The 21,939-nt window shown below is 42.1% G+C and overlaps 1 protein-coding gene across 3 annotated transcripts in view; it reads left to right on the forward strand.

The window, feature by feature from the left end:
- GRK4 (G protein-coupled receptor kinase 4) overlaps positions 1-21,939 on the forward strand; it is a 108,948-nt gene that overhangs the window by 10,651 nt on the left and 76,358 nt on the right. For all 3 annotated transcript variants that reach the window (XM_064286167.1, XM_064286165.1, XM_064286166.1), the window contains exon 2: positions 17,716-17,811. In XM_064286167.1, the coding sequence (XP_064142237.1) occupies positions 17,716-17,811 (96 nt within the window). The remainder of the gene's footprint in view (positions 1-17,715; positions 17,812-21,939) is intronic.

Consider the following 21,939-nt stretch of genomic DNA (forward strand, 5'->3'; position numbering starts at 1 on the left):
TCACCTTTTTGCTGTTATGAATAATGCAGCAATGAATGTGGGTGTGCATATGTCTCTTTGTGTGACGGCTCTTATTTCTCTAGGATACATTCCTAGGAGTGAGATTGCTGGATCATATGGTATTTCTATTTCTAGCTTTTTGAGGAAACGCCATACCATTTTCCATAGTGATTGTACCACTTTATAGACCCACCAGCAGCATATAATAGTTCCGGTCTCCCCACAACCTCGCCAGCATTTGTTGTTTTCTGTTTTTTTGATCAGTGCCATTTTTGCAGGAGTAGGATGGTATCTCGTTGTAGTTTTGATTTGCATCTCTCTAATGGCTAGGGATCAGGAGGGTCTCTTCGTGTGTTTGTTAGCTGTCTGAATCTCTTCTTCGGTGAGGTGTCTGTTCATGTCCTTTGCCCATTTTTTAATTGGATTATTTGTCTTTTTGTTGTTGAGTTGTTGAAATTTTCTATAAATTTTAGAGATTAGACCCTTGCCAGATAATGTCGTAGCTAATTTTTTTTTTTCCCCCAATCTGTAGGTTCTCGTTTTACTCTTTTGGTGAAGTCTGTTCATGAGCATAAGTATTTAATTTTTAGGAGGTCCCAGTTATCTAGTTTACCTGCTGCCATTTGTGCATTTCTGCTTATGTTTGATAGTCTATTTATACACCATATTTGTCCATATATTTTCTTCTATGAACTTTATAGATTTAGGCTTAACACTTGGGTCTTTGATCCATTTTGAGTTGGTTTTTGTGTATCAACAGGTATTTTTAAAATACCTGCTCTGTGCCAAAGGAGCCCTAGTGGTACAGTGGTTAAGCACTTGGCTGCTAACTGAAAGATCAGCAGTGTGAACCCATCAGCCGTCCTGTGGGAGAAAGATGTAGCAGTCTGCTTCCGTAAAGATTTACAGCCTTAGAAGCCCTATGGATCAGTTCTGCTCTGTCCTGTAGGGTTGCTATGAGTCGCAATTGACTCAGTGGCGACGGGTTTTATGTACACTGTGCAAGCACTGTCCCAGGTCTTGGGATGCAGCAGTGGGTAAGACAAAGCTCCTGTCCTCATGGAACTGACATTCTGGTGGGGGAAGATCGATAATAGCAAATAAGTAAATAAATAAGGAATGTCATCTCTGATAATAATGGTGTTGACAACTAAGACGATGGTAGCTAACACATATCGTTTTCAAAAATGGCAGACACTGTAGTAACTCAATTATTTCTCCCTACAGGCCCAAGAGGTAGATCCTGTAAATACCCCATTTTACAGATGAGGCATGGAGAAGTTGTCACCCAGCTAGTTGTGGGTGGGGGACATCCAGGAGTAGACCCCGTCGTCCTCTTTGGAGACAGTGCTCTTCAGCTCTCTGTCAGACCTCATGTCTGTTGGGACAGCAGTGCTACAGAGGTGACAAAAACAGGTGGAGGGCGAAAGTGTTGGGAGGAGGTTACATTCCAGATATAGTGGTCGTGGTGGTCCTTCTGTGGAGAGGTGTGGGAAAGAGACCAGGAGGCGTGAGGACACCTGGGGGAGGGGTCCGAGTGGAGGGAGCAGCAAAGGCAGAGGCCCTGAGGTGTGTCGCAGGACAGCAGCGAGCCTGTGTGGCTTGCGCAGTGGGCTGGACTAAATCATGCAGGACCACGCGGGCCGTGGCCGGCGTGTGTGCTTCATTCCTGGGGTCTTGGATAACCACATAGAGAGTGCCAGTGGGTGCAGTCAGAGCAGATGGACCTACCTCAGACGCTTGGCAGATGCGTGTGCTTTTTTTTTTTAATTTCATGCTCTGAGAAATTTTTTAAAAATATGAAATGGATACTTTTCTACAACCAGCAACACAGCTGAGGGACGTGAGGTCTATTTATTTCTTTTTACTGAGGTACAGTTTGCACACAGCCTTGTGTACCACAGACCAAACAAACCCTCAGTGTTGGACAAGGCATCACAGTCCATGCAGCTCCCTCCCACGACCCTGCCTGGGGAGGCCTGTCCCCACCAGGAGCACTGAAACCAGCCTTGGCCAGTCCCTTCCTTCCTCTCCATGGGCACTTGAGAGAAAGGCTTAGAACAGGAGTTATTGTTGGGTGTGTGAGGGACCCAAGCTGTTCTTAAGCAACACTAGATGATGGCATTCAGATGAACAAGGGAGTCCCATTATTGATCATCCGTCAGTAGATTAGGAATTGTGTTCTAAAAACAGCAATATACCTGTCAGAACTAGATTTCTCCAGGGACAGAAATGCCGGGGCCACGTTGTCACTGGCCTGTGCTTAAATGAAGGAAACCTTGGTGGTGTAGTGGTTAAGAGCTACGGCTGCTAACCAAAAGGTCGGTAGTTTGAATCCACTAGGCACTCCTTGAAAACCCTTTGGGGCCGTTCTACTCTGTCCTATAGGGTTGTTATGAATTGAAGCGATGACAGGTTTTTTTCTTTTACGGTTAAATGAGAATAGTGTTGTTGTTGTTAGGTGCTGTCAGTTTGGTTCCAACTCATAGCAACCCTACATACAAAAGAACAAAGCACTGTGTGGTCCTGTGCCATCCTCACAGTTGTTGTTATGCTTGAACCCATTGTTGTTGCTACTGTGTCAGTCCATCTTGTTGAGAGTCTTCCTCTTCTTTCCCTGACCCTCCACTTTACCAAGCATGATGTCCTTATCCAGGGACTGGTCTCTCCTGGTAACACATCCAAAGTATGTGAGATGAAATCTTGCCATCCTTGCTCCCAAGTAGCATTTTGGCTACTTCCTCCAAGACAGACTTGTTCGTCTTTCAGGCAGTCCATGGTATATTCAGTACTCTTCGCTAGCACCATAATTCAAAGACATCAATTTTTTTTCAGTCTTTGTTATAACCTTGTGCAGCTTTTACGTGCATATGAGGAGACTGAAAATATGATGGCTTGGGTCAGGCACACCTTAGTCCTCAAGGTGATACCTTTGCTTTTCAGCATTTTAAAGAGTCTTTTTCAGCAGATTTGCCCAGTGCAAAATGTCCATTGATTTCTTGACTGCTGCTTCCAAGAGTGTTGATTGTGGATCCAGGTAAAATGAAATCCTTGACAACTTCAGTCCTTTCTCTCTTTATCCTGATGCTGCTTATTCCAGTCTGAGGATTTTTGTTTTATGTTGGGGCGTAATCCATACTGAAGGCTGTGGTCTTTGATCTTCATCAGTAAGTGCTTCAAGTCCTCTTCCCTTTCCGGAAGCAAGGTTGTGTCATCTGCATAACGCAGGTTGTTAATGAGCCTTCCTCCAATCCTGATGCCACATTCTTCTTCATATAGTCCAACTTCTCGAATTATTTCCTCAGCATACCTATTAAGTAAGTATAGTGAAAAGATACAACCTTGATGCACACCTTTCCTGATTTTAAACCATCCAGTATCCCTTGTTCTATACAAATGACTGCCTCTTGGTCTATGTACAAGTTCCACATGAGCAAAATTAAGTGTTCTAGAATTCCCATTCTTCGCAATGTTATCCATAATTTGTTACGGTCCACGCAGTTGAATGCCTTTGCGTAGTCAATAAACAGGTAAACGTCTCTCTGATATTCAGCTTTCAGCCGGTATCTATCAGACATCAGCAATGATATCTCTCATTCCCCGTCCTCTTCTGAATCCGACTTGAATTTCTGGCAGTTGCCTGTCAATGAATTGCTGTAACTGCTTTTGAATTGTCTTCAGCAAAATTTTACTAGTGTGTGATATTAATAATGTTGTTCAACAATTTCCTCATTTTGTTGGATCACCTGTCTTTGGAATGGGCAAAAAAATAGATGTCTTCCAGTCAGCGGGCCAAGGTAGCTGTCTGCCAAATTCCTTGGTGTAAACAAGTCAGTACCTCCAGTGCGAATGAAGGTCCTGAAAGCTTTACTCCATCCGTGTCATTAAGGTCAACTCTGCTTTCAGGAGGCAGCTCTTCCCCAGTTGTCTTATGAGTGCCTTCCAACCTGAGGGGCTCATCTTCCAGCACTATATCAGACAGTGTTCCACTGCTGTTCATAAGATTTTCACGGGCTAATACTTTTCAGAAGTAGACTGCCGGCCCTTCTTCCTAGTCTGTCTTAGCCTGGAAGCTCAGCTGAAACCTGTCCTCCATGGGTTAGCCTGCTGGTATCTGGATACCGGTGGCATAGCTTCCAGCATCACAGCAACACACAATCCCCCACAATACGACAAATTGACAGACACTTGGATGGAGTAAAGCTTTTGCGACCTTCATTTGCTGATATGGCATGACTCAAAATGAGAAGAAACGGCTGCAAACATCCATTAATAATCGGAACCTAGAATGTAGGAAGTATGAATCTAGGAAAATTAGAAATCGTCAGAAATGAAGTGGAGCACATAAACATCGATATTCTAGGCATTAGTGAGCTGAAGTGGACTGGTGTTGGCCATTTTGAATCAGCTAATCATGTAGTCTACTATGTTGGGAATGACAACGTGAAGAGAAGTGGTGTTGCATTCATCGTCAAAAAGAACATTTCAAGATCTGTCCTGAAGTACAATGCTGTCAGTGATAGGATAATATCCATACACCTACAAGGAAGACCAGTTAATACGACTATTATTCAAATATATGCACCAGCCACTAGGGCCAAAGATGAAAAAATAGAAGATTTGTATCAGCTGCTACAGTCTGAAATTGATCAAACATGCAATCAAGATACATTGATAATTACTGGTGATTTTAATGTCGAAGTTGGAAACAAAGAAGAAGGATCAGTAGTTAGAAAATATGGCCTTGGTGATAGAAACAATGCTGGAGATCGAATGATAGAATTTTGCAAGACCAACGAGTCCTTCATTGCAAATACCTTCTTTGACCAACATAAATGGAGACTGTACACATGGACCTTGCCAGGTGGAACGCAAAGAAATCAAATTGACTACATCTGTGGAAAGAGACAATGGAAAAGCTCAATATCATCAGTCAGAACAAGGCCAAGGGCCAACTGTGTAACAGACCATCAATTGCTCATATGCAAGTTCAAGCCGAAACTGAAGAAAATAAGAGCAAGTCCACGAGAGCTAAAATATGACCTGGAATATGTCCTGCCTGAATTTAGAGACCATCTCAAGAATAGATTTGACGCATTGAACACTGGTGATTGAAGACCGGACGAATTGTGGAATGACATCAAGGACATCATCCATGAAGAAAGCAAGAGGTCATTGAAAAGACAGGAAAGAAAGAAAAGACCAAGATAGATGTCGGAGGAGACTCTGAAACTTGCTCTCGAACGTCGAGCAGCTAAAGCAAAAGGAAGAGTTGATGAAGTAAAAGAACTGAACTGAAGATTTCAAAGAGCGGCTTGAGAAGACAAAGTAAAGTATTATAATGAATGTGCAAAGAGCTGGAGATGGAAAACCAAAAGGGAAGAACACGCTTGGTGTTTCTCAAGCTGAAAGTACTGCAGAAAAAATACAAGCCTCGAGTTGCAATAGTGAAGGATTCTATGGAGAAAATATTAAACAACGCAGGAAGCATCAAAAAAAAAGATGGAAGGAATACACAGAGTCATTATGCCAAAAAGAATTAATCGATGTTCAACCATTTCAAGAGGTGGCATATGATCAGGAATCGATGCTACTGAAGGAAGAAATCCAAGAAGCTCTGAAGGCATTGGCAAAAAACAAGGCTCCAGGAATTGATGGAACATCAATTGAGATGTTTCAACAAACTGATGCAGTGCTGGAGGTGCTCACTCATCTATGCCAAGAAATATGGAAGACAGCTTCCTGGCCAACTGACTGGAAAAAAAAGAAGAGATCCATATTTATGCCTATTCCCAAGAAAGGTGATCCAACCGAATGTGGAAATTATAAAACAATATCATTAATGTCACACAGAAGTAAAATTTTGCTGAAGATCATTCAAAAACAGCTGCAGCAGTATATCGACAGGGAACTGCCAGAAATTCAGGCCGGTTTCAGAAGAGGACATAGAACCAGGGATATCATTGCTGATGTCAGATGGATCCTGGCTGAGAGCAGAGAATACCAGAAAGATGTTTACCTGTGTTTTGTTGACCATGCAAAGGCATTTGACTGTGTGGATCATAACAAATTATGGATAACATTGTGAAGAATGGGAATTCCAGAACACTTAACTGTGCTCATGAGGAACCTTTACATAGATCAAGAGGCAGTTGTTTGTACAAAATAAGGGGATACTGATTGGTTTAAAGTCAGGAAAGGTGTGCACCAGGGTTGTATTCTTTCACCATACCTATCCAATCTATATGCTGAGCAAATAATACAAAAAGCTGGACTATATGAAGAAGAAGGAGGCATCAGGATTGGAGGAAGATTCATTAACAACCTGCCTTATGCAGATAACACAACCTTGCTTGCTGAAGGTGGAGAGAACTTGAAGCACTTACTAATGAAGATCAAAGACCATAGCCTTCAGTATGGATTGCACCTCAACATAAAGAAAACAAAAATCCTCACAACTGGACCAATGAGCAACATCATGATAAACGGAGAAAAGATTGAAGTTGTCGAGGATTTCATTTTACCTGGATCCACAAGCAACACCCATGGAAGCAACAGTCAAGAAATCAAAAGACGCATTGCATTGGGTAAATCTGCTGCAAAGGACCTCTTTAAAGTGCTGAAGAGCAAAGATGTCATGTTGAAGACTAAGGTGTGCCTGACCCAAGTCATGGTATTTTCAATCGCATCATATGCGTGTGAAAGCTGGACAATGAATAAGGAAGACTGAAGAAGAGTTGACGCCTTTGAATTGTGGTGTTGGCGAAGAGTATTGAATATACCGTTGACTGCCAGAAGAATGAATAAATCTGTCTTGGAAGAAGTACAACCAGAATGCTCCTTAGAAGCAGGGATGGCGAGACTACATCTTACATACTTTTAACATGTTGTCAGGAGGGATCAGTCTCCGGAGAAGGCATCATGCTTGGCATAATACAGGGTCAGCAGGAAAGAGGAAGACACTCAACGAGGAGGAGTGACATAGTGGCTGCAACAGTAGGCCCAAGCATAACAACGATTGTACGGATGGTGCAGGACCAGGCAGTGTTCCGTTCTGTTGTGCATAGGGTCGCTGTGAGTTGGAACCGACTCGATGGCACCTATCAACAACAAGAAGAACACCTCCAGTGCTACATCCCTTTGATGAAACATTTCAATTGGTGTTTCGTTAATTCCTGGAGCCTTATTTTTCGCCATTGGCTTCGGTGCAGCCTGGACTTCTTCCTTCAGTATTACCGGTTCTTGATCATACACTACCTCCTGAAATGGTTGAAGGTCAACCAGTTTTTTTTAGTACAGTGATTGCGTATATTCCTTCCATCTTCTTTTGATGCTTCCTGAGTCGTTTAGTATTTAGCCCATAGAATCTTTCAAAATTGCGACACGACGCTTGAATTTTTTCTTCAGGTCTTTCAGCTTGAGAAATACTGAGCATGTTCTTCCTTTTTGGTTTTCTAACTCCAGGTCCTTGCATATCTCGTTTTAATACTTTGTCTTCTTGAGCCGCCTTTGAAATCTCTTACAGGTCTTTTCTTTCATCATTTCTTCCATTTGCTTTAGCTAGTCTACGTTGAAGAGCAAGTTTCAGAGCCTTTTCTGACATCTATTTTGGTGTTTTTTTTTTTTTCTTTCCTGTCTTTTTAATGATCTCTTGCTATCTTCATGTATGATGTCCCTGATGTCATCCCACAACCTGTCTGGTCTTCAGTCATTAGTGTTCATCGTGTCAAATCTACTCTTGGGATGATCTCCAAATACAGATGGCATACACTCAAGGTTGTATTTTGGCTCTTGCAGACTTGTTTTAATTTTCTTCAGCTTCAACTTGAACTTGCGTAGGAGCAATTGATGGTATCCTCTGCAGTCGCCCCCTGAACTTGTTGTGACAGATAATATTGAGCTTTTCCATCATTTCATTCCATGGATGCAGTTGATTTGATTCCTGTGTTTTGAGAGGCAGAGCCAGGATGGTGGAATAGACAGGTGCTTCCGGTGAGCGCTCTTACAACAACAAAAAAAAAAAATTTTTTTTTTCTTACAACAGAGACCCGAAAAAACAAGTGAAACGAATATATTTATAACAAGCTAGGAGAGCTGAGCATCAAAGGCAAGCTTAGAAAGGGAACCGAGGGGCAGGGGAAGAAGAGACGGTTCAGAAGCGGAGAGGAGTTACTGGACCTGAATTGTGGGGAGCCCTCAGGCACCATCCCCAGAGCAGCAGTGGTGGGCTGGTACTAGCTTTTGGCCACAGTTGCCTCAGGGAGAAGCAGCCAGCCACACAGCAGACTCATACCTCTGGAACTAGAGAAGAGTGGAGCTCTTGGCAAAAGCTAATGAGACATGCATATGTTTTCCATGTCTCCCGGCCCCCAAGCCGGCTTCAGCAGCTGAGTTCCCTAGACCTGACACAGGCACTGTTGAGCGCCTAGAACCATCCTCCTGGCCTTGGAGATGGAATAAATTTGCAATTGGGGGAAAAGAATTTCCCAGCTCCACTAACGGGAGGAGCTCAGGAGAGAAGCGGCTCCTATCCAGGTGTAAACAGTCCATGGACTTGGAGTACCTTTCCCCTCTTCATGGACCTGTGTGGGCCTATTTCAGGAAAATAGGCCCTTGTTCACAGAATCCAACCGTTTCAGCTGTGCAGCAGAGAGCTGGGTGTTTGACGTTTGACATTGCTTTGCCTATTAAACAGGGTCCTTAACCTACCCACATCGGGGGCCTAAGGACTGTTGGCTCCACTCAGGTCACCCAGCCACCCGCAACAGGGGTCCAAGGATAACTGGTACCTCCCAGTCCTTAGAACCAAAATCATTGGGTGCCCATAGTCCGTCTGTAGAACCCACCCACCTATACGCTCTAGGGATCAGGGACACGCTTTCCTCAGAGACACGTGGGGGACGATTCTCAGCCTCCCACCTCATTCAGAGTGTGACCCACTGCTGCAACCAGATACCAGCACCTATACCAATCACCCCTGCCCCTCTAAGACTGTAGGACAGAGCCTGTACCATGCACCTGATGACCAGCTACCTGGACACCTGAGCCAAATTCATACAAGAAATGTGAATGGACTCCTAGGCTGATATACCGGATAACAGTTCTAGCCAGCTGGGGACAGGACACCAGAGCTCCAAAGCAACCCATTTGGGCATATCAAAATAAAAAAAAGTAAGAAGCTATGACACAGTAAGCAAACATAAAATAAACTAATACAATAACTTACGGATATCTTGGAGACAACAGTCAATATCAAGTCACATAAAGAAACAGACCATGATCGCCTCAACAAGCTCTCAAAACAAGGAATCAAGGGATCTTCTAGATGAAAGTGCATTCCTGGAATTACCAGAGGCAGAATACAAAAGATTAATGTATAGAACCTTTCAAGACATCAGGAAGGAAATGAGGCAATATACAGAACAAGCCAAGGAACACACAGATAAAGCAACTGAAAAAATTAAAAAGATTTTTTGGGAACATAATGAAAAATTTAATAAGCTGGAAAAATCCATAGACAGCAATCAAAAATTCAGAAGATTAATAAAATTACGGAAGTAGACAATAGAAAGAGGAGCAGATTTGAGCAAGGGGAAGGCAGAATTTCTGAACTTGAAGATAAATCACTTGGCACTAATATATTTGACGAAAAACCAGATAAAAGAATTTAAAAAATGAAGAAACCTTAAGAATCATGTGGGTCTCTATCAAGAGAAATAACCTACTAGTGATTGGAGTGCCAGAACAGGGAGGGATGACAGAAAATACAGAGAGAATTGTTGAAGATTTGTTGGCAGAAAACTTCCCTAATATCGTGAAAGATGAGAACATATCTATCCAAGATGCTCATTGAACTTCACATAAGGTAGATCTTGATTCCTGTGTTTTTCATCTAGTGAGGCCTACGTGTATAGTCACCGTTTATGTTGTTGAAAAAGGTATTTTAAATGAAGAAGTCCTTAGTCTTGCAAAATTCTGTCATGCAATCTTCAGCATCATTTCTATCACCAAGGCCATATTTCCCAACTTTTGCGTTCCAATCTCCAGTAATGATCAGTGCATATTCATTGCATGTTTGATCAATTTCAGACTGCAGAAGTTGGTAAAAAATCATCAATTTTCTCATCTTTGGCATTAGTGGTTGGTGCATAAATTTGAATATCAGTTGTATTCACTGGTCATCCTTGTAGGCATGTGGATATTATCCTATCACTGACAGCGTTATACTTCAGGATGGATCTTGAAATGTTCTTTTTGATGATGAAAGTGACATCATTCCTCTTCAAATTGTCACTCCCTGCATAGTAGACCATATGATTATCTGATTTGTAGTGGCTCTTCCCCAGTCATATTTTGAGTGCCTTCTAACCCGAGGGGCTCATCTTCCGGCACTGTATCAGACAGTGTCCTGCTGCTATTCCTAAGGTTTCCACCAGCCAACTTTTTAGAAGTAGACCTCCAGATCCTTCCAAGCCTGTCTTAGTCTGGAAGCTCCGCTGAAACCTGTGCACCTGGGTGACCCTACTGGTATTTGAAATACCAGTGACATAGTTTCTACCATCACAGCAACACGTGAGGCACCACAGTATGACAAGCCGACAGATGTGTGGTGGAAGGTACTTACAGGGAAACATTAATGTATTCTTCTCCTGCCTCCCTTTAAATTAGTTCTGTTTTGTGAAATTCAGAACCTTGGAACTCATGTTATGGAATGAGAAAGAACTGAGGGGCCGGTGGCTTTTTTCCTGCTGTTTGTTATGATTGTGTTTAGTTAAACGTTGTACTAGGTCCAACAAGGAAAGAAAACCAGCCGTGGAATCTGTTAACTCAGTAAGCTGGGAGCCTGGGTGTCTATCTTCAGTGAGATGACTCTGCTTAGGTGACTGCTGTGTGGGGTGAGGGTTCTCACCACAGTGAGTCATTAAATGCCAGAATGAGTTATTAAACACCACAGCGAGTCATTAAATGGAGCACTTATCAGGCTCATGTTTGCATGTCCATTTTCATTCCTGAATGAATATAAAGTAGGGAATGTGGGCAATATCTTTTAAGTACTTAAACAACAAATGACTTCATGTCGTTTGACTAGATTGTTCTTAACAATAAAATACCTGCCTTCGTGATGATCTCTAGAACTGATAGTCAACTAAGTTTTATAGAAAGCCCTAAAAGTCAGTTGCTGTATTAGTTTATCCCAAAGGTCTGTATTAGGTAGGAAGAAAAGAGAAGAAAACCCCAACCTCTAACTTTTGCATAGAAATTTCTTGGTTCTTTCATTCAACACTGTGTTCAGCAATTATTTCTGCGCTTGTAACACACGGTTGTTAGTTGCTGTCGAGTTGACTCTGACTCGTGGTGACCCATGTGTGCAGAGTAGAACTACTCCTTGGGGTTTTCAAGCCTGTGACCTTTCAGAAGCAGATGGCCAGGCCTGTCTCCCGAAGCGCCTCTAGCTGGGTTCCAGCTGCAGCCTTCTACCCACTGAGCCACAGGGGACTCCTAACTTCTTGGTTCTCCTTGGTTAGTCTCAGACATTATGGCTTCTTCCCTTACTAAGCTAATTGGTGACATGATGAGTTTTAATTTTTTTTTTAAACTTGGGCTGATTGGACTTTATAACTGAGTTAACTGACTCTATATTGACTTATTTTTGGAGGAGCGTAATCAACCTGGAAATTCTTATCACGGTTTTGAACTGGTTCATTCTAGTTAGACCCCTTGATGAGAATTTGCATTCCCATCTGTCTTGAGGGTTTTCTAGAGAAACAAAACCAGTAAACTGTATAAATATATACAGAGAGAGAGATTTATATAAGGAAATGGCTCATACAGTTGTACAGTCTGGAACGTCCCAAGTCTGTGGATCAGGATAGAGGCTCCTCCTCATTCACATAGCAAAGGGGCTGGAGAATCCAAGATTGGCAAGTTGGAGAGCAAGGCTCTTGCGCACAGGCTGTGAATATCAACGAATCCCAAGATCAGCAGGTAAGCTGCTAGCTCAAATCCCAAGGACCAGTGATCAGACAAACAGAAGGCAGCTGCAGGATCCAGAGAGGGCAAAAGCCAGAGCATCCATTTGTATTCGGATGCAGGCTACATGCCCAGGGAAGCTCACTTTCAGCTGATAGCCTACTCACAGCAGTTCCCATCATGGGGGTGATCACATATAAACACTAAGAATCATGGCCCAGCCAAGTTGACACACAATCTTAACCATCACACCACCCCAGATATACTGAATCATAATCTACGTTTTAACAGGATCCCATCACCTGGTGTCATGGATAGAATTGCGTCCCCCCAAAATATCTGTCAACTTAGCTGGGCCATGATTCTCAGTATTGTGTGATTGCCCACCATTTTATATGATTTTCCTCTATGTTGCAAATCCTATCACTATGATGTAATAAGATGGATTAGCAGCAGTTATATTGATGAGGTCTACAAGATTAGGTAGTGTCTTAAGCCAATCTCTTTTGAGAAATAAAAGAAGCAAGCAGAGAGATATGGGGACCTCATACCACCAAGAAAGCAGTGCCAGGAGCATAGCATGTCCTTTGGACCTGAGGTTCCTGCACTGAGGTGCTCTCAGACCAAGGGAAGACGATGACAAGGACCTTCCTCCAGAGCTGAGAGAGAGAAAGCCTTCCCCTGGAGCTGGCGCCCTGAATTTGGACTTCTAGCCTACTGGACTGTGAGAGAATAAACTTGTTTTTGTTAAAGCCATCCACTTGTGGCGTTTCTGTTATAGCAGCACTAGATGACTAAGACACCTGGGAGTCTTCTTAAAGTGTAGATTAGGATTCAGTATATCTGGGGTGGAAATGCAAATTCTCAGCAGGATTCCAACCCGAATGAATTGGTTGGAAGTCCTAATTTTTTATCTAATTAAACATGTTCCAAAACCAAACCAAGTGCCCTCGAGTTGGTTCTGATGCATAGTGACCCTGTAGGACAGAGTAGAACTGCCTCATAGGGTTTCCAAGGCTGCAAATCCTTACAGAAGCAGACTGCCACATCTTTCATGGAGCAGCTGGTAGATTTGAACCACTGACCTTTTGGTTAGCAGCCAAGCGCTTTAACCACTGTGCTACTAAGGCTCCTAATTGAACATGATAAAGGTAATGTATTCCTGTTAGACTGTTTGAGTGTGTATTTCTTGCCATTTCTTTTCCTCATGAGGATACTGTGGGTGGCCTCCTTCTTCTCTTCTCCCCTCAGTGTGGCGTTGGTTCCTTGCGATAATTGGTGTGTATTTTTAGATTTTTTTATTTGCTTATTATGAATTGAATTGTGTCCCCCCAAAATATGTGCTGTAAATCCCAACCTCAATGCCTGTGGTTATAGTCCCATTTGGGAATGGACTGCTTTTGTTATGTTAATGAGGCAGGATGAGTGTAGGGTATGTCTCGAGTCAGTCTCTTTTGAGATATAAAAGATTAAACAAGTGAGTAGAGGAGAGCTGGGGAAAGATTGTCGTCACCACATGGAGATCCCCAAGGAATGCCTCACCCACAGGTGTTGAACAGAGACAAGGATCTATCCCCAGAGGCGACAGAGACAGCCTTCCCCTAGAGCCTGCGCCCCAGATTCAGACTTCTAGCCTCCTAAACTGTGAGAGAGTAAATTTCTGTTTGTTAAAGCCATCCACTTGTGGTATTTCTGTTACAGCAGCGCTTGAGTGGATTATCTAGTAGGCAAGGTAAGCATGGTGCTTATCATGCTTCCTAGATCATCTGTAGTAAAGAATTTCACATTTTTTCACCACATCAAAGACTCTGCTGCAAGGTATGCCTGGTGTTTGTCTCTCTCCCAGCCTCACTGCAACTTTGCAAAGCCTCTTTTCAAATTTAGAATTTCTGACAGGGACAGATTTTTTTCAGTAAGCAAGAAGCACGGGCTTATCTGTGCTTACTTACCTGTAGTGAATGATTTCACGTGGGTTTCACCAAAGATGTGGTGAAATGCATGTGAATTTGTTCACTACAGATGATCTGGTAAGCAAGATAAGTACTGTGCTTAGCTTGTCTACTGGATAATCTGCCCTGGCAGCACTGGATAGCTAAGATACTTGTCTTAACTGTTTCAGTCTGTCAAAATCTGTTGCTCTACATGTTGTTGTCAAAGTTAGAGGAAAAACTTGTTCAACATAAAATTAGTGCATTTGGTTAGATAATAAAAGAAAGTGAATTTTTGTTACATTATTGAAAAGCATTTGTAGAAGATGAAGTATTATAATGAAGTGTGCAAAGACCTGGAGCTAGAAAAACCAGAAAGGAAGAACATGTGGGACGTTTCTCAAACTGAAAGAACTAGAGAAAAAATTCAAGCCTCGAGTTGCAATTTTGAAGGACCCTATGGATACAAAATATTGAACGATGCAGGAAACATCAAAACAAGATGGAAGGAATACACGGAGTCCCTGCACCAAAAACAACTGGTAGACCTTCAGTCACTTCAGGACGTAGCATATGATCAAGAACTAATGGTACTGAAGGAAGAAGTCCAAGTTGCACTGGGGGAATTGGCAAAAAACAAGGCTCCAGGAATTGATGGAACACAAATTGAGATGTTTCAGCAAACAAATGGAACGTTGGAAGCGCTCACTTGTCTATGCCAAGAAATTTGGAGGACAGTTTCCTGGCCAACCGACTGGAAGAGATCCATATTTGTACCTATTCCAAATAAAGGTGATTCAACAGAATGCAGAAATTATTGGAGAATATCATTAATATCACACAGAAGTAAAATTTTGCTGAAGATAATTAAAAAATGGTTGCAGCAGTATATCAACAGAGAGCTGCCAGAAATTCAAGCTAGATTCAAAAGAGGGAGTGGAACAAGGGATAACATTGCTGACGTCACATGGAGCTTGTCTAAAAGCAGAGAATACCAGAAAGATGTTTACCTGTGTTTTATTGACTGTGCAAAGGCATTTGACTGTGTGGATCATAGCAAATTATAGATAACATCGTAAAGAATGGGAATTCTAGAACACTTAATTGTGCTCATGAGGAACCGGTATGTAGACTAAGAGGGAGTGATTCAAACAAAACAAGGGGATACTGGGGGATTTAAAATCAGGACGGGTGTGCATCAGGGTTGTATCCTTTCACCGTATTTACTCAGCCTGTATGCTGAGCAAATAATGCGAGAAGTTGGACTCTATGAAGAAGAATAGGACATCAGGACCGGAGGAAGATTTGTTAACACCCTGTGATATGCAAATGATATAGCCTTGCTTGTGGAAAGGGATTTGGGCTTGAAACACTTACTGATGAAGATCAAAGACCACAGCGTTCGGTATGGATTATACCTCAACGTAAAGAAAACAGAAATCCTCACAATGGGATAAAATATTGAAGTTGTTAAGGATTTCATTTTACCTGGATCCACAATCAACACCCATGGAAGCAGCAGTCAAGAAATAAAATGACGCATTGCATCAGGCAAATCTGCTGCAAAAGACCTCTTCACAGCTTTAAAAAAGCAAAGATGTCACTTTCAGGACTGAGGTGTGCCTGACCCAAGCTATGGTATTCCCCCCCCCCCATTTTTAAATTTTTATTTGTTTTTAAAATTTTTTATTGTGCTTTAAGTGAAAGTTTACAAATCAAGTCAGTCTTTCATACAAAAATTTATATACACCTTGCTGTGTACTCCTAGTTGCTCTCCCTCTAATGAGACAGCACGCTCCTTCTCTCCACCCTGTATTCCCTGGGTCCGTTCAGCCAGCTTCTGTCCCCCTCTGCCTTCTCATCTCACCTCCAGACAGGAGCCCAGGCCATGGTATTTTCATTCACATCATATGCATGTAAAAGCTGAACAATAAATAAGGAAAACCAAAGAAGAATTGATGCTTTTGAATTATGGTGTTGGCTAAGAATATTGAATATACCATGGACTGCCAGGAGAATGAAACAAATTTGTTTTGGAAGAAGTACAGTCAGAATGCTGCTTGGAAGCGAGGTCATGAGACTTTGTCTCACATCCTTTGGACATGACATTAGGAGGGTCAGTTCCTGGTAGAAGGACATCATGCTTAGTAAAGTAGAGGGTCAGCAAAAGAGAGGAAGGCCTTCAGACGAGATGGATTGACACAGTGGCTGCGACGATGGGCTCGAGCACAGCAGCGATTGTGAGGATGGCACAGGACTGGGCGGTATTTTGTTCTGTTGTACATTGGGTTGCTATGAGTCGGAACTGACTTGACAGCTCCTAACCACATCGATAACAAATGTATAGGTACAAAACATTTGCCATTTCAGCAGTCTTCACGTGTACAGTTCCATGACATTAAGTATGTTCATCGTTTTCCTCAACCATCATCGTTAACCATCCTGAAGACACTCTTGCTTTGTTCTGGGAAAAAGGAGAGATGACATGAAGGTTTAATAATGATGGAAATAATTAGAATTGGCATATTTATGCCTTGGAGGTTCACCATTATGAAGTTTTTGAGCTTCAGTTCTTTTTCACTGAAGCCAAACCTAATAATTTTCTAATCTATGTATTAAAAAAGTTGAAGATAGGTCGCTCAGTTTCTGGCATGTGTAACTTGGCTCTTGGGTGTATAGGATTCCTGTCCCTGGGTTCTGTGCAGAGCTGAACATTGGTTATCAGTGTTCCCAAAGGACATAGAAATCTCAATTACATAACTTAAAAAAAAAAATTTTTATCTAATAAAAGACATTTATTTCATGAAATACATCAAAACCATTGATTTCTAAAACTAGAGAATAAGTTATTCTGTACTTTAAGCTGTCTGGGTCATTCAGGGTTTGCTTCTTTGATCACTGATACTTTAAAGATTGCCATTTTTAAAATTGACCCTTTCTGTATTTACCAAACCCCTCAGTGAAACGCAGCTATCCTGCTGATTTTCTTCCTCTTCCAATAGGACTGGAGCCTTTTGGCTGCCCAGCTGAAACTAGGGTATTTTCTCTTTGATAAAATTCAGTAATTTTATCATCTCTCCAGAACGCTTTTGATTGAAGGCTCTAATTTCTGAGTTAATTTTTTTTTTTAATTTGTTGCTTAAAAAAACCTTGTGATACCAATTAGTGTATTTTCCCACCATCCTTCTCCCTCCATAGGATGTCCTTCCCCCAGAATGCCCCAAGACTCCCTCACATCCTTCAGGCCTGACCCTCACAGAGAGGCCTTCTCTGGCGCCCCCTTAGCCAGCATAGCACCCCGCCGCCTTTACCCTCCTTGGTTTTGTTTCAATCATTTATCTCTTACGCTCGGTTTAGTTTTTTTCTTATTACTTACCATTGCCTGATTCGTTTGTTTCTCTCTCTCCCTCCCTGGAAGGTAGAGGAGGGACTTCGTCTTTTTCACCACTGTATTCCCAGTGCTTTGAAGGTGTTTGGTACATAGTAGGTACCCAATAAACTGGCATTTATAAGCAGCCCTGTATGGTGTGCGATGTTAGATCTGGTCTACAAGTTGGGAGACTCAAAAGAACTATTAGAGAAGGTCAAGGCTATATGGTTTCTAAACGACCGTGCCAGTGACTGACTGCATCACTTGGGATTGCTGCTCTCCTAGCTGCCTTCCAGATAAGACAAATGATTATAAACTTGTGTTTTTATTCATCATAGGTATTCAAACTACTAAAACAGAGGTAGATAGGTTAGTGGGAATAGTTGTTATTGTTGGTTACCTCTGATCTTTTCTTTAAAAAATGCCTTTTAATTTTTTTAAATCCAGGAGGATATGGAAAAAGAAGCAGTCGTAGTAAAAAATGGAAGGAGATGCTGAAGCTACCCCCTGTGAGCAAGTGCAGCGAGCTTAGGCATTCCATCGGTGAGTAGACGATGTCTGCAGGGGGCGTTTGGCATGGTACCATTTAGTAGTTGTTATTCTTTCTTGATTTCTATAATTGTTCCAAAAATTGTATGTTAGATTCTCATTATAGCTTCATGATTCTTCCCCAGGAAAAGAATCCTTTAGGTTTTCTAACCTCCGGTTATAAAGTTTGTGGCTGTTGACTTTTTCACTTAAAAAGATTTTTTTTTTGATTGTATCTTACTGTGTTTTGGTGAAGGTATACACTGCAGTTTAGGTTCTTGTGTGACAATATTATGCAGATTGTTCAGTGACATTGGTTATATTCTTCACAATGCATGAACATTCTCATTGCCATTCTGGTTGTTCCGTTTCACCAATGATTTTTTTTTTAATTGTGCTTTAGATGAAGGTTTACAGATCTAACTGGTTTCTCGTTAAACAATTAATACACATGTTATTTTGTGACATTAGTTGCCAACCCCACAACGTGTCAACACTCTCCCCTTCTCGACATTGAGTTCCCCATGACCAGCTTTCCTGTCCCCTCCTGCTTTCTCGTCCTTTCCCCTAGGCTGGTGTACCCCTTTAGTCTGGTTTTGTTTTATGCACCTGATTTGTCTTTGGCTGAAGGGTGGACCTAAGGAGTGATTTCAGTACTGAGTTAAAAGGGAGTCCGGGGCCATAGTCTCGGGGTTTCTACAGTCTCTGTCAGACCAGTAAGTCTGGTCTTTTTTTGTGTACTATCTAGTTGTGCTGAACTCAGTCTGGTGGAGGTGTGGTAGTTGTGGTCCATTAGTCCTTTGGACTAATCTTTCACTTGCTTGTGTCTTTGGTTTTCTTCATTCTCCCGTGCTCCAGATGGGATGAGACCAGTGGAGTATCTTAGATGTCCGCTCACAGGCTTTTAGGACCCCAGATGCTACTCATCAAAGTAGACATGAAAAATATTTGTGAAGAATTGATATATACTTATTGTCGTATACAGAAGAATCATAAAATAGAGTTCCTCTCTCCATGACTCGGTCACCCCCCGAAGTAAACACTGTGGACTGTTTCCCAGTATCCTTCCAGACAGTTCTCTATGCATATTAACAAGGCTTACTGACACTGACTTCAGGAAAAAACTAGTCCCATAAAAACGTGGCCTATCAGTGTGATGGAGTACTCTACAGCTGTTGAAAACTGTAAGTGGTGGCCACGGGCCTTGACATGGGCATGAGAAGTCAGGTGGAGAACCACGTCTCCGGTATAATCATAATAGTAACTTTTTTAAAGGTAGATTTCCAGTTTAAAGGGTATATAATTTGAAAAATGGCCTCTTGTTTTAATTATGAATGAAATCAAGCATTTCTGTTGGGTTAATTTTTCTAATTCCTTTATAGAAGCTCTTTATACATGAAGGAAGTTATCCTTTTATAGCTAATGTGAATATATTTTATAATTCAGATTTTTGCCTTTTGTCTTATGCTCTTTGTTTCATATGGAATTTTAAATTTGTACGTAGACAAATACATCAATCTTTTTTTCTTAGCTTCTGAACTTCATGTTGTGCTTAGGAAGGATGCCTTTATGCCAAGATTATTTTTCAAAGTGCATCTGTTATGGATTGAATTGAGTCCACCAAAAATGTGTGTCAACTGGGCTAGGCCGTGACTCGCAGCATTGTGTGATTGACCACCATTTTGCCATCTGATAAAATTTGCTATGTATTGTAAATCCTACCTCTACAATGTTAATGGGGTGGGATTAGTGGCAGTGACGTTAATGAGGCAGGATTCATTCTACAAGATTAGATTGTGTTTTAACTCAATCTCTTTTGAGATATAAAAGAGAGAAGTGAGCAGAGAGACACAGGGACCTCATGCCACCAAGAAACAAGAGCCAGGAGAATAGCACGTCCTTTGGACCCAGGATCCCTGTGTGAGAAGCTCCTAGATCAGGAGAAGATTGATGACAAGGACCTTCCTTCAGAGCCATCAGAGAGAAAGCCTTCCCCTGGGGCTGGCACCCTGAATTCGGACTTCTAGGCTCCTAAGCTGTCAGAGAATAAATTTCTCTTTGTTAAAGCCATCCACTTGTGGTATTTCTGTTATGGCAGCGCTAGATGACGAAGATGCCATCTTTCTTTTAGTATTAATAAAGTTCCTTCTTAAGAAATTTTAACCTCATAAAAATTAAAAATCTTTGTTCATTGAAAGACTTTACCAAAAAAGTGAAAGACAAGCTATGGCCTGAAAGAATACCTTTGGAAACCATGTATCCGACAAGATTCTAATAACCGAAATATGTGTAAAACTTGGACTACTTAACAACAAAAAGGCAAATAACCCCGTCAGACAGTGGGCAAAAGACTTGAATAGATATTTCACTAACGAGGACGTTCAGATTGTCACCAAACACGTGACAAGACGCTCAGCATCGTTAGCTGTCAGAGAGACGCAAATCAAAACCACCACGAGACACCACGTCACTCCCGCTGGATGGCGTACTGGGGGCGCAGTGGTTGGGCTAAAAGGTCGGTGGTCCGAGACCACCAGCCCCACCTTGGAGACCCCGTGGGGCGGTTCTCTTCTGCCCTGTAGGGTTGCAGAGAGTCAGAGTCAACTCGAGAGCAACGGATTTTGCTAGGATGGCTAAGATAAAAAACAAAACAAAACGGAGAAGAACAAATGTTGGTGAGGATGTGGAAAGTTGGAACCCTTATCCGTTGCTGGTGGGAATGCAAAGTGGTACAGTGCTGTGGAAAACAGTGTGGCAGTTCCTCAAAAAGCTAGGAATAAAACCACCATGTCATCCCACTATTCCACTCCTAGGTATAGACCCAAACGACTTGAAAGCAGAGACTCAAGCAGACACTCGTACACCAGTGGTCATCTCAGCACCATTCACGACAGCCAGAGGCGGAAACAGCCTGAACGCCTGTCAGCAGGTGAACGGATGCACAGAATGTGGTACATAATACAATGGGATCTACTCAGCCAGTAGAAGACATGAAGTCTCGACAGATGCTATAGTGTGAATGGAGCTTGAAGACAATATGCTGAGCGAGATAAGTCAATCACAAATGACAAATATTGTATGACCTCTCTTACATACAGATAAGAAGAGTCAAATGTATAGAGAACAAAGTTTTTTAGAGGTTACCAGGGGCGGAAAGGAGTGGAAAAGGTGGGGTTAATGGTGATGGAATACTGCACTGATTAAGGACAGGGTTGCACAGCCGATTATTATAGTTATTATATTATTATAATTTCTGTGAATAAGTTGTACACTTAGAGCCAGCAGTTCGAATCCACCAGCCATGCCTTGGAAACCTTATGGGCTGTTCTGCCCTGTCCTATAGCGTCGCTGTGCGTTGGAATCGACTGAACAACAGATTTTTTTAAAGTTGTACACCTGTAAAAAGTTGAATTGGCACAAGTTGTGTGATGTTGTTGTTGTTAGGTGCTGTCAAGTCCGTTCGGACTCATAGTAACCCCGTGTACAACAGAACGAAACACTGCCTGGTCCTGCGCCATCCTTAAACTCGTTTTTATGTTTGAGCTCACTGTTGCAGCCACTGTGTCAGTCCACCTCATTGAGGGTCTTCCTCTTTTCCGCTGACCCCGTACTCTGCCAAGCATGATGTCCTTCTCCAGGGACTGATCCCTCCTGACAACAGGTGCAAGTATGTAAGATGCAGTCTCGCCATCCTTGCTTCTAAGGAGCATTCTGGTTGTACTTCTTCCAAGACAGATTTGTCTGTCAGTTTATTTCACTGTGGTGGTTTGTGTGTTGCTATGATTCTGGAAGCTATGCCACCGGTATTCAGATACCGGCAGGGTCACCCATGGAAGACAGGTTTCAGCTGAGCTTCCAGACTAAGAAAGACCTGGCAGCCTACTTCTGAAAAGCATTAGCCAGTGAAAACCTTATGAATAGTTGTGTGATAGGCGTATTTAAAACAGTGGCAAAAAAAAAAAAAAGAGTACCTGCTGAGGCTGCTTATGTACAGCCAAAATCCTCGTGGGATTTGGTTTCTTGGTTTTGTGTTTAGGTCATGGTTTCATGGAACATCCCAGGTAATTGGCATAATAACTCGCTTAGTGTTTCTGTTCTACCTCTTGGTTTGATGTGTAGTGTATGGGGTCTTAAAAGGCTGCA

The sequence above is a fragment of the Loxodonta africana genome, chromosome 5 (assembly GCF_030014295.1).
Source record: "Loxodonta africana isolate mLoxAfr1 chromosome 5, mLoxAfr1.hap2, whole genome shotgun sequence".
NCBI lineage: Eukaryota > Metazoa > Chordata > Mammalia > Proboscidea > Elephantidae > Loxodonta > Loxodonta africana.